This window comes from Oncorhynchus kisutch, linkage group LG5, assembly GCF_002021735.2.
Source record: "Oncorhynchus kisutch isolate 150728-3 linkage group LG5, Okis_V2, whole genome shotgun sequence".
Lineage (NCBI taxonomy): Eukaryota > Metazoa > Chordata > Actinopteri > Salmoniformes > Salmonidae > Oncorhynchus > Oncorhynchus kisutch.
In genome coordinates, this window is record NC_034178.2 from 63787537 (window position 1) to 63806941 (window position 19405).

General features: G+C 41.8%; 1 protein-coding gene across 2 annotated transcripts in view; it reads right to left on the bottom strand.

Moving 5' to 3' along the window:
• LOC109891646 (copine-9) overlaps positions 1-19405 on the bottom strand; it is a 129764-nt gene that overhangs the window by 93072 nt on the left and 17287 nt on the right. For both annotated transcript variants that reach the window (XM_031825656.1, XM_031825657.1), the window contains 2 exons: positions 18005-18045; positions 11450-11496 (listed from right to left, as the gene is read on the bottom strand). In XM_031825656.1, the coding sequence (XP_031681516.1) occupies positions 11450-11496; positions 18005-18045 (88 nt within the window). The remainder of the gene's footprint in view (positions 1-11449; positions 11497-18004; positions 18046-19405) is intronic.

A 19405-nucleotide genomic window follows, 5' to 3' on the forward strand; every position in this document is an offset into this window, starting at 1 on the left:
TGTCGGGAACAGCTTTATGTTGGCTCTAACAGTTTGTGGGCACCATTTGTCACCGTTATAGTGCAATTAATGTATTGTGTAGTGTTGCTACCCCCCCACCCCCACCTGAGAACCCAATTCAGATCCCTCCAACTTGAGAATTGCATATGAGGTATGCGGTCAGCTGTAGGGCTGGCTCAGGGAAGAGGACACCCCTGCCTTGCATAGACCCGGGGGAAATCTTAATTGGGCATGGGACACAAGCTAAGGCTTGATCACCCTTTAGCTGGCCACCACTGATTCAAAGGCACACTACTGAGGATGTGTCCCAAAATGTACATCTTAACCCAGCCTAAGAAATAAACCTCCCATGCCACTCTGTCAACATCACGGCAAATCTCATGTGAGTGCATACCATCTATTGGCACAATGGACAGTTTTTAACATCGCGTCCCGTGTTTTATGATTCTGTGTTATGTAGTAGCTTTGCTGGCATGCATTTTTTTAAAGTGTTCTTTGTACCACCAAGATTTACAGGCTAAAATCGCCAATGCATTTAGCCAGCCTATTTTTCCCTTCTCTCTCCAAATAATGACTCCCAAGTCTCCCAACAGATGTTTGGGACCACTGGCTATCCCGTTCTGAAACAACACAGCTGATTTAAGAAGTGCAGCAGCAGGTATCTGGCATTGATGGAAACTTGGAAGATTCAACCCTTGGAGTGTTCAAACTATGATGACAGGTGTCAAAATACAATGTACTCAAAAGTGTCATCCATAAAAGACAGATCTACAGATTCATTCATTTCATATCTTGGGAGGAATGAAAGAACAGCATAGATGTATTAGATAAAAGACAGATCTACAGATTCATTCATTTCATATCTTGGGAGGAATGAAAGAACAGCATAGATGTATTAGATGACTCTTCCTGTCGCCCTGTTCTGTGCTTGTGTGTGTGTCGAGCGTAGTGGATGACTTGACAGGTGCTGAGGGATAGGTTGGCGGGATGAGCGTCGGGAGGTGTCGAGGGGGTTGGGAACGGAGGGTGGTGGTGGTGGTGAAGAGGAGGCAGATGTGTCAGAGAGGGGGGCTCTTGACTTGCAGTTGCATCACTCGTTTGATCCCTCGTTGCTTATTAAGGCAGCCGATACTCATAAGGCCCTGCAGTGTGTGTGTGTGTGTTATAAATTAACAACTGCCTGGGTCCTTTGGTTCGAGCTTTAGAGAAGGGTTTCTATGTCTACATGCAGACAGATAGCAGAGATAACATGGAGTCAAATCAGCCTAAGGCAGGCCAGGGAAACTCCAGTCCTCGGGGGCCTGATTGGTGTCACACTTTTGCCCCAGCTAACACACCTGACTCCAGTAATCAACTAATCATGATCGTCAGTTAAAAACGCAATTAGTTTAAATCAGAAGTGTTTGCTAGGGATGGGGGAAAAGTATGGCAGGACTGTAATTGCCCAGGCCTGGCCTGGCCTAAGGACTAGTAGTGTTCTTTAAGGCAGGGGTTCCCAAACTCCCGCCCTGTGCGCCACGTCTATTTCTATGGATACAAGCACTATTCATGACACACACTGTTCATACCCCTCTGGTTGGCGGAGACAACATTTTGCAGGTTTAAAGCTTATTTGCTGTAATTCTACACATTTTGTCATGGGGTGCAGAGAAAATGTTGCTGTTTTAATGCTCATTTAATTGCAATTATATACATTTCCCCATGTCTGTGTAGTCATGTGGTATTTGAGTAACTCAAACTTCCTGTGTGTCAAACTCAACGCTAGGCTAAAAAGTTTTAAATGACTTAAGGTCTGCAATGACTGACATGACAAAAGGAAAACTGATGCTGTACTACTCAATTTCAAAATTGCACCTTCTGTATTCTACTATGACAACTTTCAAGAGTAAGTTGAAAGCCAGACTAAGTTCTTTTTAAAAATTTGAATAAAATAAAAGTGATAAAACAGAGAAAGTGAGGGAGAAAGAAAAGCTCATCCAGACAGCGAATCACTCAAGGATCCAACATGTATTCCGAAATAAGACATGTGGCCACCGAATGTCACGCCGCCCGCCGTGAGTCGGGAATCGAGAGCCATCATTGTTATTCTGTAAGAACTTGGTAGAAAGTAGGTTAGCATCGTTAGCGTCACTGTGACTTCCCACAGAGTGTGGCTCTGCATGCAGTCAGGTGCTCTGGAGTCAGCCTAATGAATCCTCTTTAGCTTTAGCTCAAAGAGAGACGAGTGAGAGACGAGAGGAGGAAAGGCTGCCTGCCTCACGCACGCACACACACACTTCAATGAGGAATAAGTAGCTTTGTCGTTCTGGTCCAAAAACTTGTTCATCCGTTTTTTTTATTGTTTTGTACCGTTTCATTATTTGAGTACTGAATCCGTTATAAAATGTATGCACGCATGACTATGTCACTTTGTCTGCTAAATGGCATATTATTATTATATCATTGAAGAAAACTTTGTTTTGTCTCGGTTTCGCACTTGCTTTGGATTCCAGTCAACTTGGCTCTGCAGAGCTGCTGGTGAAACTAATACTAATTATCTTGTTTCATATTGTTAGACAAACAAGAAATCTCTGCTACTAACCGAACTGCATCAAAACAAGCTCCGAGCCAAGTTCCATAATTCTACACATCCTCTCAATGCCTATCTATACTACCGTACCAGGGTTGTGTTCATTTGGCATTAAACAGAAGAAAACAGACTAAAACATGGAAGGACTAACCTAGACTTGTCCAATAAGAAATGCTCATTTTAGTTTTGTGTTGCATAATGCTGAGCAATTAGTGCTTTTTGGAGGTAGGTTTGACTTGTTTAGAATGTATTGATTTTTTACATTAAATGCACTATGTAGGTTGAATGCTGCAACAACACAGAAAAAAAAACTATTAATAAAAGTCCCATGATGTTAGCGACTGGGGATTAACATCGGTACCCGCGATCCCAGGACTGTCCCAGGACCACTCTTCACATTTCCTGAAAAAATGTAATGACAAGGCCCGGGAAATTACAACATTTTGTCCCAATGTGGGACTAATACAAAAACAAACAACATGCGTAGCAACAGATTGATAAAATATAATAGCACATTATTGGATGTAGCATGGAAGCATTTAGCCTTGCATATTTTCTTCACACAAAGTTCCCATAAATTCAAAGCACACGCATAATTGATCCTGCCAGACTGCACATGAGACCCGAATGCAGATTTGATCCCGGTCCGACCCAAACCCGGTGACCTAAAGACTGAGCCCATGCCTGGTCCGACATCACAGAAATTAAATGAGCCCGAACCGGAAATAAAGCCAGATTTCAAGAAAACAGTTAGCTATATTGATTTAAACTAGCGAGGAGAACAACAAGGTGGAGGCGAGCAGCAGCGGGGTAAGGAAACGAGGAAACAGCCATTGGTCCTAGAAAAAGCGCAGTGTAAAACTCACCTTAGTTATGAGCCACTGAATTATGAAAATATTGAAATGAAGTAGGCTAATGCAATTGAAAGCATGTATCAAATTCTTGCTTATACTGAAAATCCCAAAGTCATGTCCAACCGTTATACTAATTTTGGGCTCCCGAGTGGCGCAGTGGTCTAAAGCACTGCTTCTCGGTGCTAGAGGTGTCACTACAGACCCTGGTTCGATTCCAGTCTGTATCACAACCGGCCGTGATTGAGAGTCACATAGGACGACGCACAATTGGCCCAGCTTTGGCCGGGGTAGGCCGTCATTGTAAATAAGAATTTGTTCTTATAGCACCTTTTTGATTGGGAGAGTGCCATCACGCTGCTTTAAGACAAGCGTGGGGGATTTGTCTAGATAAATCAATCAATGTCAGGTTGTGTTCACTGACTCTCCTTTTGGATATTTGGTAACAATTAGGCTGGGGAAAATGTTAGCTAAGATGAGGTGCGTGCTAATGATCACCTTTATTCATATATTAGCTGATCAGAATATTTGCCACAATGCCTGTCCTACTCCTGACCAAAATCCTGTGGATTGTCTAATAATCAATCAATGTGATTTTGTTTCACTGAATCTGTCTGTATATTTAGTTAATTGACCTCTGGCTGGACAAGAGGAAGTTGTAGCTAATTTATTAGTGTGCTCATCTATCACTGATCAGAAATATAAATCAAGTGTATTATTTATATATTGACTCACAAAGTCAATAGCCGAGGCTATTTTCCTATCGTCCCAATCTCTCTGAATCCAAAAATTCGAACTCCTCACATGAAAATTCGTAACTTTATTCTTTATTTGGTTGCATTATCAAAGGATGTCAGCCTATGCATGTCAAAATACCGCTATAACATGTCCCCCGCTTCGATTGAGAGCTTCGGTAGAGAATGTGTGATAAATAAACAGCATGAGAGTATATGTTTTTTTTAAACAGTTGGTCCCTGTTAAGATGACTTGATATTTAATAACATTTCTCTCTTCATGTCTCCGTTACTCATGAGCTGATCTGTTATCTGTATAATAATCCATTTGATTTATCCAAATAGGATATATTCTGCCATTCTTTGGAGTTTATCTAGCAAGGTTAGCTACTTTGGTCATTTGCCTTTTGTTTGACTGCCATTACAAAGTTTGTATGATTCGCAACGCTATAGCCTACTCGGGGTGCGCTCTGCGCGTCCTGTGTGTCGAGATAACCTAGGCTTACTGCTGAAATGAGCTGAATTAATTGAGTTACATGATAATACTCCGAATTTATGAACGGCCAGTTTCGCAATTCACAACAACGTCATTTGTGATCAAAGTTACTCTATCATTTCTAAATATCAAATTCACTTGCTATGAAATCTTTACATAGTGGCGCAGCCAAGCCGGTAGTGTGGCGCGGCTACAATCTTCTTTTGGTAGATCCCTAGCATAGTGGCAGTATTTTTGCGGTATTTCTCGGGACTCTCGGGATAAATATGAATTATTCGCAGTACTGAAACTTTTTTGGGGGAAATATTAATCCCTAGTAGTGACTGCTTACTTTTCTTTAATTAAATATTTCAGTTGTGTATATTACATTTGTTTTATTTTATGGTTGTATTATTTATCTCTAGAGAAACTGCGCAGCAATGTGCGCATTGAGCTCACAGAAACGTTTAAAAAAAGAAAAATAACCGCCATTTCGGTTAATCCTCAGTACTAGTTTTGCAAAACGTTATTTTATTTGCCTGCTCATGAGCACGACCCAGGGTGGTGAGCCCCATATTTCTTACTGGTGAGAGAGCCTGCCAAACAGCATCCGTAGCGGTGGGCAAAGAATGCATCTTTTACACAGTGATTAAACTGCACCGCAGCACCGCCTGAGGGAGGTCGGCCAGCAGACTGGGAAATGGAAGCATATGGGCAAGTCCAGGCTCGGCTCCAACCTGGCAACGGAAGCAGAAACGAGCTGCTCTTCTCTTCATCCAGATTTATTATAAAAGAGTGCCGGAAAATAGACTGAGAGCAAAACTGAGTAGCTCGTCATGGCAGAGCGAGACTTTCATGGGAAATGAAAGGGGGGAAACTCATTGAGAAGTTCACAGAGATGTAACTTTTTTTGCTGGCTGTTTATTATATAAAGTGAAGAGAAAATATGGTTCTGAAGAGTAAATACCTAACTTTTATCGTTCAGGCAGTGATGGCTGGAGACTTAAAAAGTTGAGAAGGATAATGGATAAAATATATTTTGGGAGAAAAAAAGCGCAGACCAGTCTATGCTGCATTCATTGAAAAAAAGGGAAGAAACTGATAAATTCACAGGTTAACTTTATTAAGACAGGACCAGATTTACCAAAGTGTAAAGGAAAAAAAGTTCTGAAAAGTAAATACCAAACGTTTATCACTTTTATCTTTCAAAAGACTTGGAGGGAGCATTAAATGATTGTCAGGAAAGATTGGTATGAAACATCCTGGCTTAGTTTGTAAGTAAGGGAGTTTATCCCAAAAAGATTGCTGTATTCTTCCTTTGATACATTGCACAGCAATCTAGCATTTTCTTAAACGATCACTGTAAAGGTATCCTGTTCCTGAAGGATCAGCACATCCATTCAACTGACTGGTGTAATTTAAAAAACATGTATTTTACCTTTATTTAACTAGGCAAGTTAATTAAGAATAAATTCTTATTTTCAATGATGGCCTAGGAACAGTGGGTTAACTGCCTTGTTCAGGGGCAGAACAACAGATTTTTACCTAGTCAGTTTGGGGATTTGATCTTGCAGCTCGGGGACTCGATCTTGCAACCTTTCAGTCCAACGCTCTAACCACTGGGCTACCTGCCGCCCCATTGGCTCCTCACTAAAGCAACTATAGGCCAATGTTCCCCCAGTTTTTGGTGAAAAAAAAACATTTATAGCTATTTAGCATACGCCTTTATGCAAAGTGACTTACTCATATTACAGACAGTGTGTGTGTCTGTGGGTGTAGGCATATTTCTCTCCCAAAGATACTGATTAAGGCTTGCTGGGCAGTGTCTACCTGTGTGGTTTCCTGTGGAAGGTAACCGCTGAGCACCTTTGATATCGCAACACAGAACTTAAACCAAGTTCCAAGTTTTATTGTCACGTGCACAAGTACAGTGAAATTCCTTTCCCAACAATGTAATCAATAATAGTGGTACTAAACAATTAAGTAAAATAGAACCAAAACACACAATAAATAATAACAAGAAGAACAGGAGAAAGTAAGCAAGCTATATACAGGGTCAGTGCCAATACTATTTCCAATATGCAGGGATACTGGAGTGGTAGGGTTAGCTATGTATAAGGGTAAGGTGACTAGGCAACAGTAGTGGAAAAAGTACCCAATTGTCATACCTGAGTAAAAGTAAAGATACCTTAATAGAAAATGACTCAAGTAAAAATGAAAGTCACCCAGTAAAATACTACTTGAGTAAAAGTCTAAAAGTATTGGTCTTAAATATACTAAAGTAAATATAGATGCTACAATGTACTTAAGTATCAAAAGTAAAAAGTATAAATTATTTCAAATTACTTATATCAAGCTAACCAGACAGCACACTTTTCTTGTTTTGTTTAATTTACGGTTAGCCAGGGGCACACTCAAACACTCAGACATAATTTACAAACAAAGCATTTGTGTTTAGTGAGTCCACCAGATCAGGGAGGTTCTCTTGATAAGCATGTGAATTGGACCATTTTCCAGTCAGCCTCTCAAAATGTAACAAGTACTTTGGGTGTCAGGGAAAATGTATGGAGTAAAAAGTACATCGTTTTCTTTAGGAATGTGGAGAAGTAAAAGTAAAAGTTGAAAGTAAAAAAAAAATTATAATAAAGTACAGATAGCCCAAAAAACTACTTAAGTAGTACTTTAGTGTATATGATGTTTGTACTGTGTGTGAGTCAGTATGTGTGTGCGTGTTGTGTGTGTGAGCAATTGAAGTGTGTGTTTGAGTGCCAGAGTGTGTGTGTGAGAGTGTGTGTAAAGTCTTGAGTGTGCATAGTCTGTGCATAAAATAAAAAGGATCATTGCAGATAGTCCCTGTAGCCATTTTGTTAGCTATTTAGCAGCCTTATGGCTTGGGGATGGAAGCTGTTCAGGAGCCTGTTGGTGTCAGACTTGTTGCTCCAGTACGGTTTGCCTAGCGGAAGCAGAGAGAATAGTCTGACTTGGGTGGCTGGAGTCTGACAATTTTCCAGGCCTTCCTTTCACACCCCCGGATATAGAGGTCCTGGATGGCAGGGAGCTCTGCCCCAGTGATGTACTGGTCTGTCCACAGGTGCAGTTGCCATACCAAGCAGGGATGCAGCCAGTCAAGATGCTCTCAATTGTGCAACTATAGATCTTTTGAGGATTTGAGGGCCCATGCCAAATCTTTTCAACCTCCTAAGGGGGAGAGGCCATGCCTCCTTCAAGACTGTGTCTGTGTGTGTGGACAATTTTCAGTCCCTAGTGATTTGGACACAGACAAACTTGAAACTCTCAACCTGCTACGCTACAGCCCCATCAATGTGGATGGGGGCATGCCGCCCCCCGTTTCCTGTAGTCCACGATCAGCTCCTTGGTCTTAAAGAAGATCAGGCCTGACACCGTTGTGTCGTTAGCAAACTTTATTATGTGTTGGAGTAGTGTGTGGCCAAGCAGTCGTGGGTGAACAGGGAGAACAGGAAGGGACTAAGCACACACTCCTGTGGTGCCCCCCATGTTGAGGGTCAGATTGGCAGAGGTGATGCTGCCTACCCTCACCACCTGGGGTCAGCCCTTCAGGAAGTCCAGGATGCAGTTGCAGGGTCCCAAACTTGGTGACGGGCTTGGTGTTGAATGATGAGCTGTAGTCAATGAACAGCATTCTTACATAGGTATTCCTCTCATCAAGATGGGTGAGGGCAGTGTAAAGTATAATTGAGATTGTGTCATCTATGGACCTGTTGGATCGGTATGCAAATTAGAGTGTGTCTAGGGTATCTGGAATGATGGAGTTGATAACCAGCCTTTCAAAACACTTTATGATTACAGATGTGAGTGTTACAGGGCAGGAGTCATTGTGTCAGGTAGCCGTAGAGTCCTTGGGAACAGGAATGATGGTGGTCAGCTTGAGACATGTGAGGATTAGTGTTGTCATGATACAAGAATTTGGACTTTGATACCAATACCCGGTTTAGTATCACTATACTCAATATCATCACGATACTCGATACCAAAACAATACCACAACAAAATTGGCATATTAGCCAAAGTCACAGAATGACACTTGATCCAGACAAACTTAGCTACTGCTCTGTTCAATCCTTGGGCCTCTTTTGAGTTCAATTTAATTTGAACATTTTAATGTAAACATGTTTTAGACAACAATCTAGGCTATGCATTAATGAATAAATGATACATTCAATTTGACTTAGTTTTTACCAATCTAACTGAAAAACAATATAATGATAAATCTCTATTGATAAACTGGGTAAATCAAGATGTTAGTCTGACTAGTTGTAGTCACAACACAGGTGAATGTATATTATTCAGTAAGAGTGTGTGCATGCATTGAGTTATTGAGCTGATATCATGTAGCTACAGATGACTAACAATTACTCCCATTAAGGACTTATTTTTTAATCGGCAACTGCTATGAGAACAAATTATTTTATTGTACTGATCAACAACATTTGCATAGAAGAAGTGATCTCTTCTTTCATAAAAGTGTGCTCTATTTCTTTAAAAAAGTAATGACGTCATTCGCCGAGGCAGAATGTGACTGTGGAACCAGACAGAAGGCAAGGGAGACAAAAAAGTGAATGAGTTTTTGGTGGCAAGGGAGACTAAGGGAATTTATTAATTTGATTGGGGAAGCAGCGAACCTTCACTGTGGGGACAAACTTCGGTGATGCATTTTCTAATGAAGCCAGTGATAGAGGTGGTTAGCTCATCGATGCTATCGGCAGAATCCCGGAACATCTTCCAGTCAGCGTGAACAAAGCAGTCCTGTAGCATAGCCTCCGATTCGGCGTACCATTTCTCTATGGAGAGCATCATGGGTACTTCCTCTTTGAGCTTCTGTATGTAGACAGGAAGGAGGAGTATAGAATCATGATCTGATTTGCTGAAGGGGAACGAGGGAGGGCCTTGTATGCTTGCTTGTTGTCACGCCTGCTCCCACTCTCCCTCTCTGGTGCTCGAGTGCACCAGGCTGCCCTTTATTACGCACACCTGTCACCATCATTACGCGCAGCTGCACAATATAACCTGTTTGAAACCAACATTTGCCAAAGTTACGGAATTACTGCTGCCTGTTCAGAAAGAAATTGAATAACTCAGAATAGCCTACTACACCATGAGAAGGCCTATAATTTAGCCACAGACGATCATATATATATATATATAAAAAATGCCTAGCGCCAATAACAAGGCATAGCCTACAGTCGGGAACATGTGGCAAATCTGTTAGTGAACAGTATGCAGACAAAATAGGCCTTTCACAATATATAATCGCGGGAAAAACACTGACAGGTTGGAAATCAAATACTTCCTACTGAAAAGAGTAGACTGTAATCTGTCTGCTGTAGACTACCAAAATATCTGATCAACTTCAAAATATTCTTTCACAAAGTAAAACAAGAGAGAGATAGGCTTTTGGCACGAACGCATCGGCCATCACCAGCTGCGCCTCATTGGGTGAGTCAGTGAAACTGGAAAGCATTTTAAGGACTATCATATCCTTCAATGTGTGTTACCACACACCTAGGCCTAAGCTATTGATCGATTCAAGACAAGATCGTTTTTATTGATCTCAGATTCTCAGTTTGTCAGGGTCAAAGTAACCTGTCATTTCGATAATATGTGCGGTATTAAAAAGGATTCTGCCAAAGTCTCCAGTAATGTAAAATGACGTAGAATTTCATGAAATGCAAGTAAACCCTAAGCTACTCAAAATGTTCCCCATGTGTGCAACTTCTGCAAGCACCTCTAGTCTACTGCTCTCTGCTACTACGCAAATGCTATGATAGGCATGCAATACTTAATTATAAAATATGATTTTTTTTGCTGATGCTTTCCGGTACCTCAGAGCCCCCCAGGTCACCCCCATTTCACGATCACTTTTTGTTCCGGCACCTAATTGATTTACGAACTGTTAATGAAGCAGAATTCAAATCCTCCAGGTGCTTGGTTTTCTGCTTGTTTATAGTGTTGTACAGTTCGTTAAGAGCCAGTTTGTTCTTTATCTTGTCCCGAGGTGGTATATATACAGCAGTCACAATAATAGCTGAAAACTCTCTTGGGGAGGTGGAAGGGTCGGCATTTGACCATTAGGTATTCAAAGACGGGTGAACAATGGATCGAAACTTCCACTGCGCTAGAGTCAGTACACCATTTGCTGTTGATGCATACCCCTCCCCCTCAGAGAGAGAAGAGAAGAGAAGAGAAGGGCATCACAATACTCTTCGTTCACATATCCAATGCTTTTGCCCCTTTGAGTTCCAATAGCTTCTTAATTTAAAAAAAACATTTGTGACCAAATGTTTTGATTACTCATTCCAAAAACCAATTCTTATCTTGAATGACTTTTGCCAATTAAAGTATACTTGTCTATAAAAGGCTTTCCCCCCCAATGTGACTGTCAGAGATGATTTAACCCACATATGAATGGGTGAGCCTTCCCCCTGGCTGTGTCTGGCTGACAAGAAATGTGATTTATTATGGAGTCTCAAGACCAGAGGTTGTGAGAGAATCCAAATTGGAACTTGTTAGAACCTGTTCAGACCAGTTAGGCCCAGTTAGGGTCAGTTCCACACTTTTAGGCCCTATTAGGCATTGATTCTGCTGTAGTATTAGCAACGATTTCAATCAAAAATGTAACTGTTCCTCAAAGAGATTGTTCCAAATTGTTCCAAACTGAGTTTAAATGTATTTGGCTAAGGTGTATGTAAACGTCCGACTTCAACTGTATAATAGCAAAGAATGGCTTATCCTTCCAAAGCCGTATACGTAAAATCTGTAATAAAAAAGTAATTTCACTCACCTCTCTCCACTCCTTTGTCCCGATGCCTTGAACGTACAAAACCACAACTGTGAAGAGAGAAATAGAGAGAGAACGAGAGCGAGTGGGAGGGAGGAAACAAGGTAAAATTAAAATTAATAAAGCCTTATTATTAATAATGAATACCAAGTACCAGAATATTTTATTCAAATTCCTGCACTAGATGTCTTTGCAAATTCACCTGTTAATTTATTTGAATAGAGACAGATATAATTAAAACATTGATGCATTGAATTGCTTTGCATTGCACCATAAGCTTGCAAGAATTTCCAGCATTATATTATGCTCAGGTCCTGTAGAGAGCTAAGAGGCCATATTTTCATGGCCATGCTTCAATACCCATTCAAGGTATGCATAGCTTTCAGACTGTCAGACACATTCATATTTATGCTATTAGTACAGATTTAGGATCTTAATTTGATCACCCTGTTGCAGGATAACTTTCCTGCAATGAAGGAAATTCAAAACTTGTAGTGTATGAGGTTTAAAAAGACTTCTGAAGTTTGTAATTACCACCTTGAGATTTCAGACTTGATTTTCCCTTATGAGAAAAGTATCAACCCTAACAAAACTGGCCATTAATTATAAATCACATAATAATTCACATTTCCTCTTGCTACAGGATTAATTTCCTGCTGTAGCAAACTGGCTCAAATTACAATCCTACATCTGTACACACAGCATTGACTACAAGCATAGGTTACTGTCAAAGTGTGACATACTGCATGTTCCTTATTTAACAGTGGCGAGTATTTATGAGAAAGCATCCGAGTGAGTGAAACAGCGCCTCTGTCTCTGTATGTGTAGCCCATCTATCTGATTCTGTCTGGTAAAAAGAGTATGACATTGTTGCCGCCCGTAGCACTGAATGCAAGGGAAGCCAGCGAGTATTTGGCCTCCCTTGATATAAAAAGTATAAAATAATAGCCAATCAGTGTTGAGCTAAACTGAGTGAGCTCAACTGTGACTGGTCATGGCTCACCCCAAAAAAAGTGTCAAGGCAAACCAGTTTGGATTTGACTACACACCAATTACGTCACATCAAAAGCAAAACGTAATTGACAGGAAACGTGAATTGTTGCTTCTCTTTGTGTCGTTGTCCTCCGGTGCCTAGCTAGCTACAATTGGCCCTTTCCTGAATTAACAATGAATGGAGATAGGGATTTGAACTTGTGGTTTTACTTAATTCTCCATACTGGTCAATGATTTTCATGGCGATTCTGATCCAACCATAAATGTATACATTGTGGCCCTGGCCTGAGAGGATGGAAGTAGCTAGATGTATACTGAACAAAAATATAAAATGCAAGATTTTATCGAGTTACAGTTCATATAAGGAAATCAGTCAATTGAAATAAATTCATTAGGCCCTAATCTATGGATTTCACAAGACTGGGAATACAGATATACATCTGTGGGTCATAGATACCTTTTTAAAAAGGTAGGGGCGTGGATCAGAAAACCAGTCAGTATCTGGTGTGACCCATCTGCCTCATGCAGCGCGGCACATCTCCTTCAGATAGAGTTGATCAGGCTGTTGATTGTGACCTATGGAATGTTGTTCCACTCCTCTTCAATGGCTGTGCGAAGTTGCTGGATATTGGCGGGAACTGGAACACGCTGTTGTACACGTCAATCGAGAGCATCCCAAACATGCTCAACGTGTGACATGTCTGGTGAGTATGCAGGCCATGGAAAAACTGGGACATGTTCAGCTTCCAGGAATTGTGTACAGATCATTTTGCGATGATCATTTCTCCAACACTTTACATGTTGCGTTTATATTTTTGTTCAATATAGTAGGCTAAATGTTAACTAGCTGCCCCATCGTTGCCCATGAAAAGGAAGTTGGGCTAGCAAGCAAGCATTTAATCCAGGTAGCGTAGGACAACTAAAAGTGTGTACTGCACAACAGAGAGTAATAGACCATTTCGTCAACATGAAAGAGAGGAGGATGGGAAGTAGGGTGAGTAAATATGCTTTTTCTACTCGCATGAACGAACACACAGAGAAATCAGAACGAAGGACAGCCACATCATATTTAGCTTATGTTGATTGGACTAAATTGTTTTTGGTATCTTTTAGTTGTCACTAAACATAGGTGATTAGATAATGTTGAAATATTGAAGTTGAAATGGTGCTGGAATAGTGAAGGCAGCTCCTGACTTTCCAACTTGCAGTAACTCGCTGTGGTTCTAAATCAATAGTTGTTTAGTAGTCCAAAAATGTCAGAAACATTAACTTGCTTGACCATGCTGTAGGTCATGAAACTGTTTGTTACATGCAATATGTTTTGTGTACTTCACCAGACAGAGGTTGCTCTCCAGTTTTGTGATGATTTTTTGGCTTCCCCATTGATTTTACCCACGCACTGCTACTGTTATTTAACACAACTTTATTTATCTCCTCGGGGGCATCACCCTTGCAATGTGGTTAGCATAACACAGAAAGCAAGAATAGCACCTGACTTTGAGATGAACTCAGTTATACTGAACCTGGTCTGATATGAAGATATCTTATCCAACACTGGAGAGCTCCTCTGAACAATACAACAGGTATCCTCCTTTCTTAAAGATTGGACATATTTACAGTGCTTCCCCTAAGTCGCGATAAGGGGCTGGACTTAATTAGCATTCCTACCTCTCCTCATCCAGAAACAAACATCGCACCATATCAAAGGGGAGCGCGCCAACACGCCATATACAGAAACCAATCAGCATAATGCCGCCACCGTGGGACAAGTACGAGCTGCTGTGAACCAGCTGTGATGCCATAAAGCCCCAGCCCAGGAAAGCGTTTTCCATCCCCTCCTCTCCGCTTCCTTCATCAATGGAAAAGAGAAGAAGAAGGATCCTGAGTGGCGTCACTACTAACCCGGGTTCGATCCCGGGCTGTATCACATCCGGCCGTGATCGTGAGTCCCATAGGGCGGTGCACAATTGGCCCAGCATCATCCGGATTAGGGGAGGGTCTGGCCGGGCTAGGCTGTCAATGTAAATGAGAATTCATTCAACGGATTTCCCTAGTTAAATAAAGGTTGAATTAATATGTAATAATAATAATAATAATAATAATATATATATATATAAAAGAAGGAGAAAACTCGGGTCGAGAGTTTGGGGGCAGTGATTTCTTTAAGCCCAAGAGGGAGATTGGAGCCTTCATGGAGAGTGACTGGCCAGTGGAGAGGAGGGAGAGAGGGATGGAAGGAGGGAGAGAAAGATGGAGGGGGAGATTAGTGGGGGGGGGGGGGGGGGGGCATGATCCGGAAACATGTAAGGAGACCGAGTGTGTTGTCCATTAAGGGTGGGTGGCATCTGGTGAGGTGTCCCTTCAGGAGTTCTGTTGGTCAGTACAACCGTCACCACATCCCCTGTATCCGGGTTCCCCTAGGATAGACACTTCACATCCCCTCGAGCCCGGTTCCCCTACGATATACACTTCACATACCCTATAGCAGGGTTCCCCTAGGAAAGACCCTTTTAAGGGAAGGAGGGAATCATCAAGACCCTAATATAAGTACTTCTGAGGGGATGAGGGAACACAACCATCAAGACATCCCCTAAGTACTCATGAGGAGATGAGGGCGTTGACGACCATTTTGATGGAGCGTTGAGTGGTGAAAGAAATAATGGGTTGAGCTCTCAAAGACTGATCCTCAAATCCCTGAATGAAAACACAGATCTGCCGTAAAGTTACACGACTTGATCTCACAAGAAACAGTTAACAGTGGGTTCAGAAAGTATTCACACCCCTTGACTTTTTCCACATGATATTGTTGTTACAGCCGGAATTCAAAATGGATTAAAAAAATGAATAAAAAAATCTCACCCATCTACACACACAGCCCCATTATGACAAAGTGAAAATATGTTTTTTGAAATTTGAGTATTTAAAAAATATAAATACAGTACCAGTCAAAAGTTTGGACACACCTACTCATTCAAGGGTTTTTCTTTACTTTGACTATTTTCTACATTGTACAATAATAGTGAAAACATCAAAACTAAATGAAATGACACATGGAATCTTGTCGGAACCAAAAAAAGAACTGTTAAACAAATCAAAATATATTTTATATCTGAGATTACTCAATGTAGCCACCCTTTGCCTTGATGACAGATATATCTGTTACAAGACTGTGCAAAGCTGTAATCAAGGCAAAGGGTGACTACTTTAAAGAATCTATATTTTGATTTGTTTAGCAGTTTGTGGTTACTATGTGATTCCATATGTGTTATTTCATAGTTTTGATGTCTTCAGTATTATTCTACAAAGTAGAAAATAGTAAAAGGTGTGTCCAAACTTTTGACTGGTACTGTATACATATATATACCTCATTTACATAAGTATTCACACCCCTGGGTCATACATGTTAGAATTACATTTAATACAATTACAGCTGTGATTATTTCTGGGTCTCTAAGAGCTGTGCACACCTGGATTGTATATTATTTGCACATTATTATTATTTTTATTATTATTTTTTCATTCTTCAAGCTCTGTAAAGTTGGTCGTCGATTATTGCTAGACAGACATTTTCAAGTCTTGCAAGCCGATTTAAGTAAAAACTGTAACTAGGCCACTCAGGAACATTCAATGTTGTCTTGGTAAGACACTCCAGTGTATATTTGGCCTTGTGTTTCAGGTTATTGTCCTGCTGAAAAGGTGAATGTTTCCCAGTGTCTGTTGGAAAGCAGACTGAACCAGGTTTCCCTCTAGGATTTTGCCTGTGCTTAGCTCAATTCTGTTTCTTTCTATCATAAAAATCCCTGTAGTCCTTGCCGATGATTTGCCCCAAACAAAAACCTTAGTATTCAGGACATAAACTCAATTTCTTTGCCACATTTTTTGCAGTTTTTTTTAAAATACTTTAGTGCCTTATTGCAAACAGGATGCATGTTTTAGAATATTTGTATTTTGTACAGGCTTCCTTGTTTTCACTCTGTCATTTAGGATAATATTGTGGAGTAACTACAATGTTGTTGATCCATCCTCAGTTTTCTCCCATAACACCCATTAATAAACTCTGTAACTGTTTTAAAGTCACCATTGGCCTCATGGTGAAATCCTTAAGCAGTTTCCTCCCTCTCCGGCATCTGAGTTAAGGAAGCCTGTATCTTCGTAGTGACTGGGTGTATTGATACACCATCCAAAGTTTAAATAACTGCATTTGTGGTTGAATCTGTGTTTTAAATTCACTGCTCGACTGAGGGACCTTCCAGATATGTATGTGTGGGGTGCAGAGATGAGGTAGTCACTCAAAGATCATGTTAAACACTATTATTGCACACAGAGTCCATGCAACTTATTATGTGACTTATTAATAAGCACATTTTTACTCCTGAACTTTTTTGTTTGTTATTTATTTAACTAGACAAGTCAGTTAAGAACAAATTCTTATTTACAATGACGGCCTACTCCGGCCAAACCCGGACGACGCTGGGCCAATTGTGCACCGCCCTATGGGACTCCCAATCACGGCCGGTTGTGATACAGTCTGGATTCGAACCAGGGTCAGTAGTGACGCCTCAAGCACAGAGATGCAGTGCCTTAGACCAGAGTAGCGCATAACAAAGGCTTGCCATAACAAAGGGGTTGAATAGTTATTGACTCAAGACAATTCAGCTTTTCATTTTTTTTAATTAATTTGTAAAAAAAAATCTAAAAACATAACTCCACTTTGATATTATGGGGTTTGTGTGTACATCAAATGGAATCCATTTTAAATTCAAACTGTAACACAACAAAATGTGGGGAAAATGTGAATACTTTCTGAAGGCACTTGTATATACTGAGTAGTAAGCTTCAATGTAACAAAAACATAAGGCCAATCTGAGTCAGCTAGTGTTGAAAGAGTACAAGGTTGGCGCGACACTTCCCTTTAGGGTGTGTCTCACAGTACTACGTGATAGCCATCGACTGCACTCTGGCCTCAATTGAACTGTGGTTCAATGGTCACACTGAAGGTTCCAAAGGAGACATGAAAGGCCCGGCTAATCCAGGACCACTGAGCTTCCACCTTTACAGTGTCCCGGCCTGGGTTTGAAGTCCAGGACCCCTCCGTATTCTCATCATTATATCCTCTCTCCAACACACACACACCATCAAAAAAGTGTGTGTGTGTGTGTGTGTGTATGTAACCATGACAAGAGAGATATAGTTTTAGGATGAAATTAACTGGTGGCCTATTAATTTTTTTATTTAACCTTTATTTAACTAGGCAAGTCAGTTAAGAACAAATTCTTATTTTCAATGACGGCCTAGGAACAGTGGGTTAACTGCCTTGTTCAAGGGCAGAACCACAGATTTGTACCTTGTCAGCTCGGGGATTCAAACTTGCAACCTTTCAGTTATCTGATATCTGGAGCGCCTTCAATAGTTCTATTTTAAGAACACTTGGAACAGTAGAATGGCATGTGTATGTTATACAGGTCATGCAGATGATGTCATTACATCATGTTTTAAGCTTTTCATATTAACTTGTAAGTGCTTAGAAGAAAGGCTTTGCAACCCTTGTAAAGAAGCATCACATACCAGGGTCTGATTTGGAGAAGGTGTCCATGTCCAGCAGGTTCCTGTTTGAATTAGAGAGAGAAACAAGATTTAAAAACTGAGAATAACACTAGCCTGAGTGCCAGATCTGTTTGTGTTGTCTTGCCAGCTCCATTGCTGTGTGACAGTGACAGTATGGAGTGGGCAACTCCAACTTGGACTATCACCATACATGGACAACACAATGAATATCAGAAGTATAAATGATTTAAACTAAGTTATTTGTTCAATTTAAAAAACACAATTGAATCTCCCACTCTTGTTTGAGACATGTAACAGCCGGTATAGAGAGTGCTGCCATATTAAAGGGAAGACCAGGATAAGATGAAGGCAATGGGGGATATAAAACCTCTCTAGGGGTGGGATCCTCTTGGGGCTTTACACTCAGAGGGAGGTGTGTGTGTGTGTGTCAGGCTGGTAAGGTGTAGCTTGTAGCTGCTGGCAGATGAAGAAACAGGTCTTGGGGTATTTGCTCACATGCTTAGTTTCAGACACCAGACTGGCTGGTTAAGGGGTACTGGGCACACCAGTCTAGCTGGACACGGGGTACTGGACACACCAGTCTAGCTGGACACGGGGTACTGGGCACACCAGTCTAGCTGGACACGGGGTACTGGGCACACCAGTCTAGCTGGACACGGGGTACTGGGCACACCAGTCTAGCTGGACACGGGGTACTGGCTGGACACACCAGTCTAGCTGGACACGGGGTACTGGCTGGACACACCAGACTGGCTGGTTAAGGGGTACTGGGCACACTAGTCTAGCTGGACACGGGGTACTTGCTGGACACACTAGTCTAGCTGGACACTGGGTACTGGGCACACCAGTCTAGCTGGACACTGGGTACTGGGCACACCAGTCTAGCTGGACACTGGGTACTGGGCACACCAGTCTAGCTGGACACGGGGTACTGGGCACACCAGTCTAGCTGGACACGGGGTACTGGGCACACCAGTCTAGCTGGACACGGGGTACTGGGCACACCAGTCTAGCTGGACACGGGGTACTGGGCACACCAGTCTAGCTGGACACGGGGTACTGGGCACACCAGTCTAGCTGGACACGGGGTACTGGGCACACCAGTCTAGCTGGACACGGGGTACTGGGCACACCAGTCTAGCTGGACACGGGGTACTGGGCACACCAGTCTAGCTGGACACGGGGTACTGGGCACACCAGTCTAGCTGGACACGGGGTACTGGGCACACCAGTCTAGCTGGACACGGGGTACTGGGCACACCAGTCTAGCTGGACACGGGGTACTGGGCACACCAGTCTAGCTGGACACGGGGTACTGGCTGGACACACCAGACTGGCTGGTTAAGGGGTACTGGGCACACTAGTCTAGCTGGACACGGGGTACTGGGCACACCAGTCTAG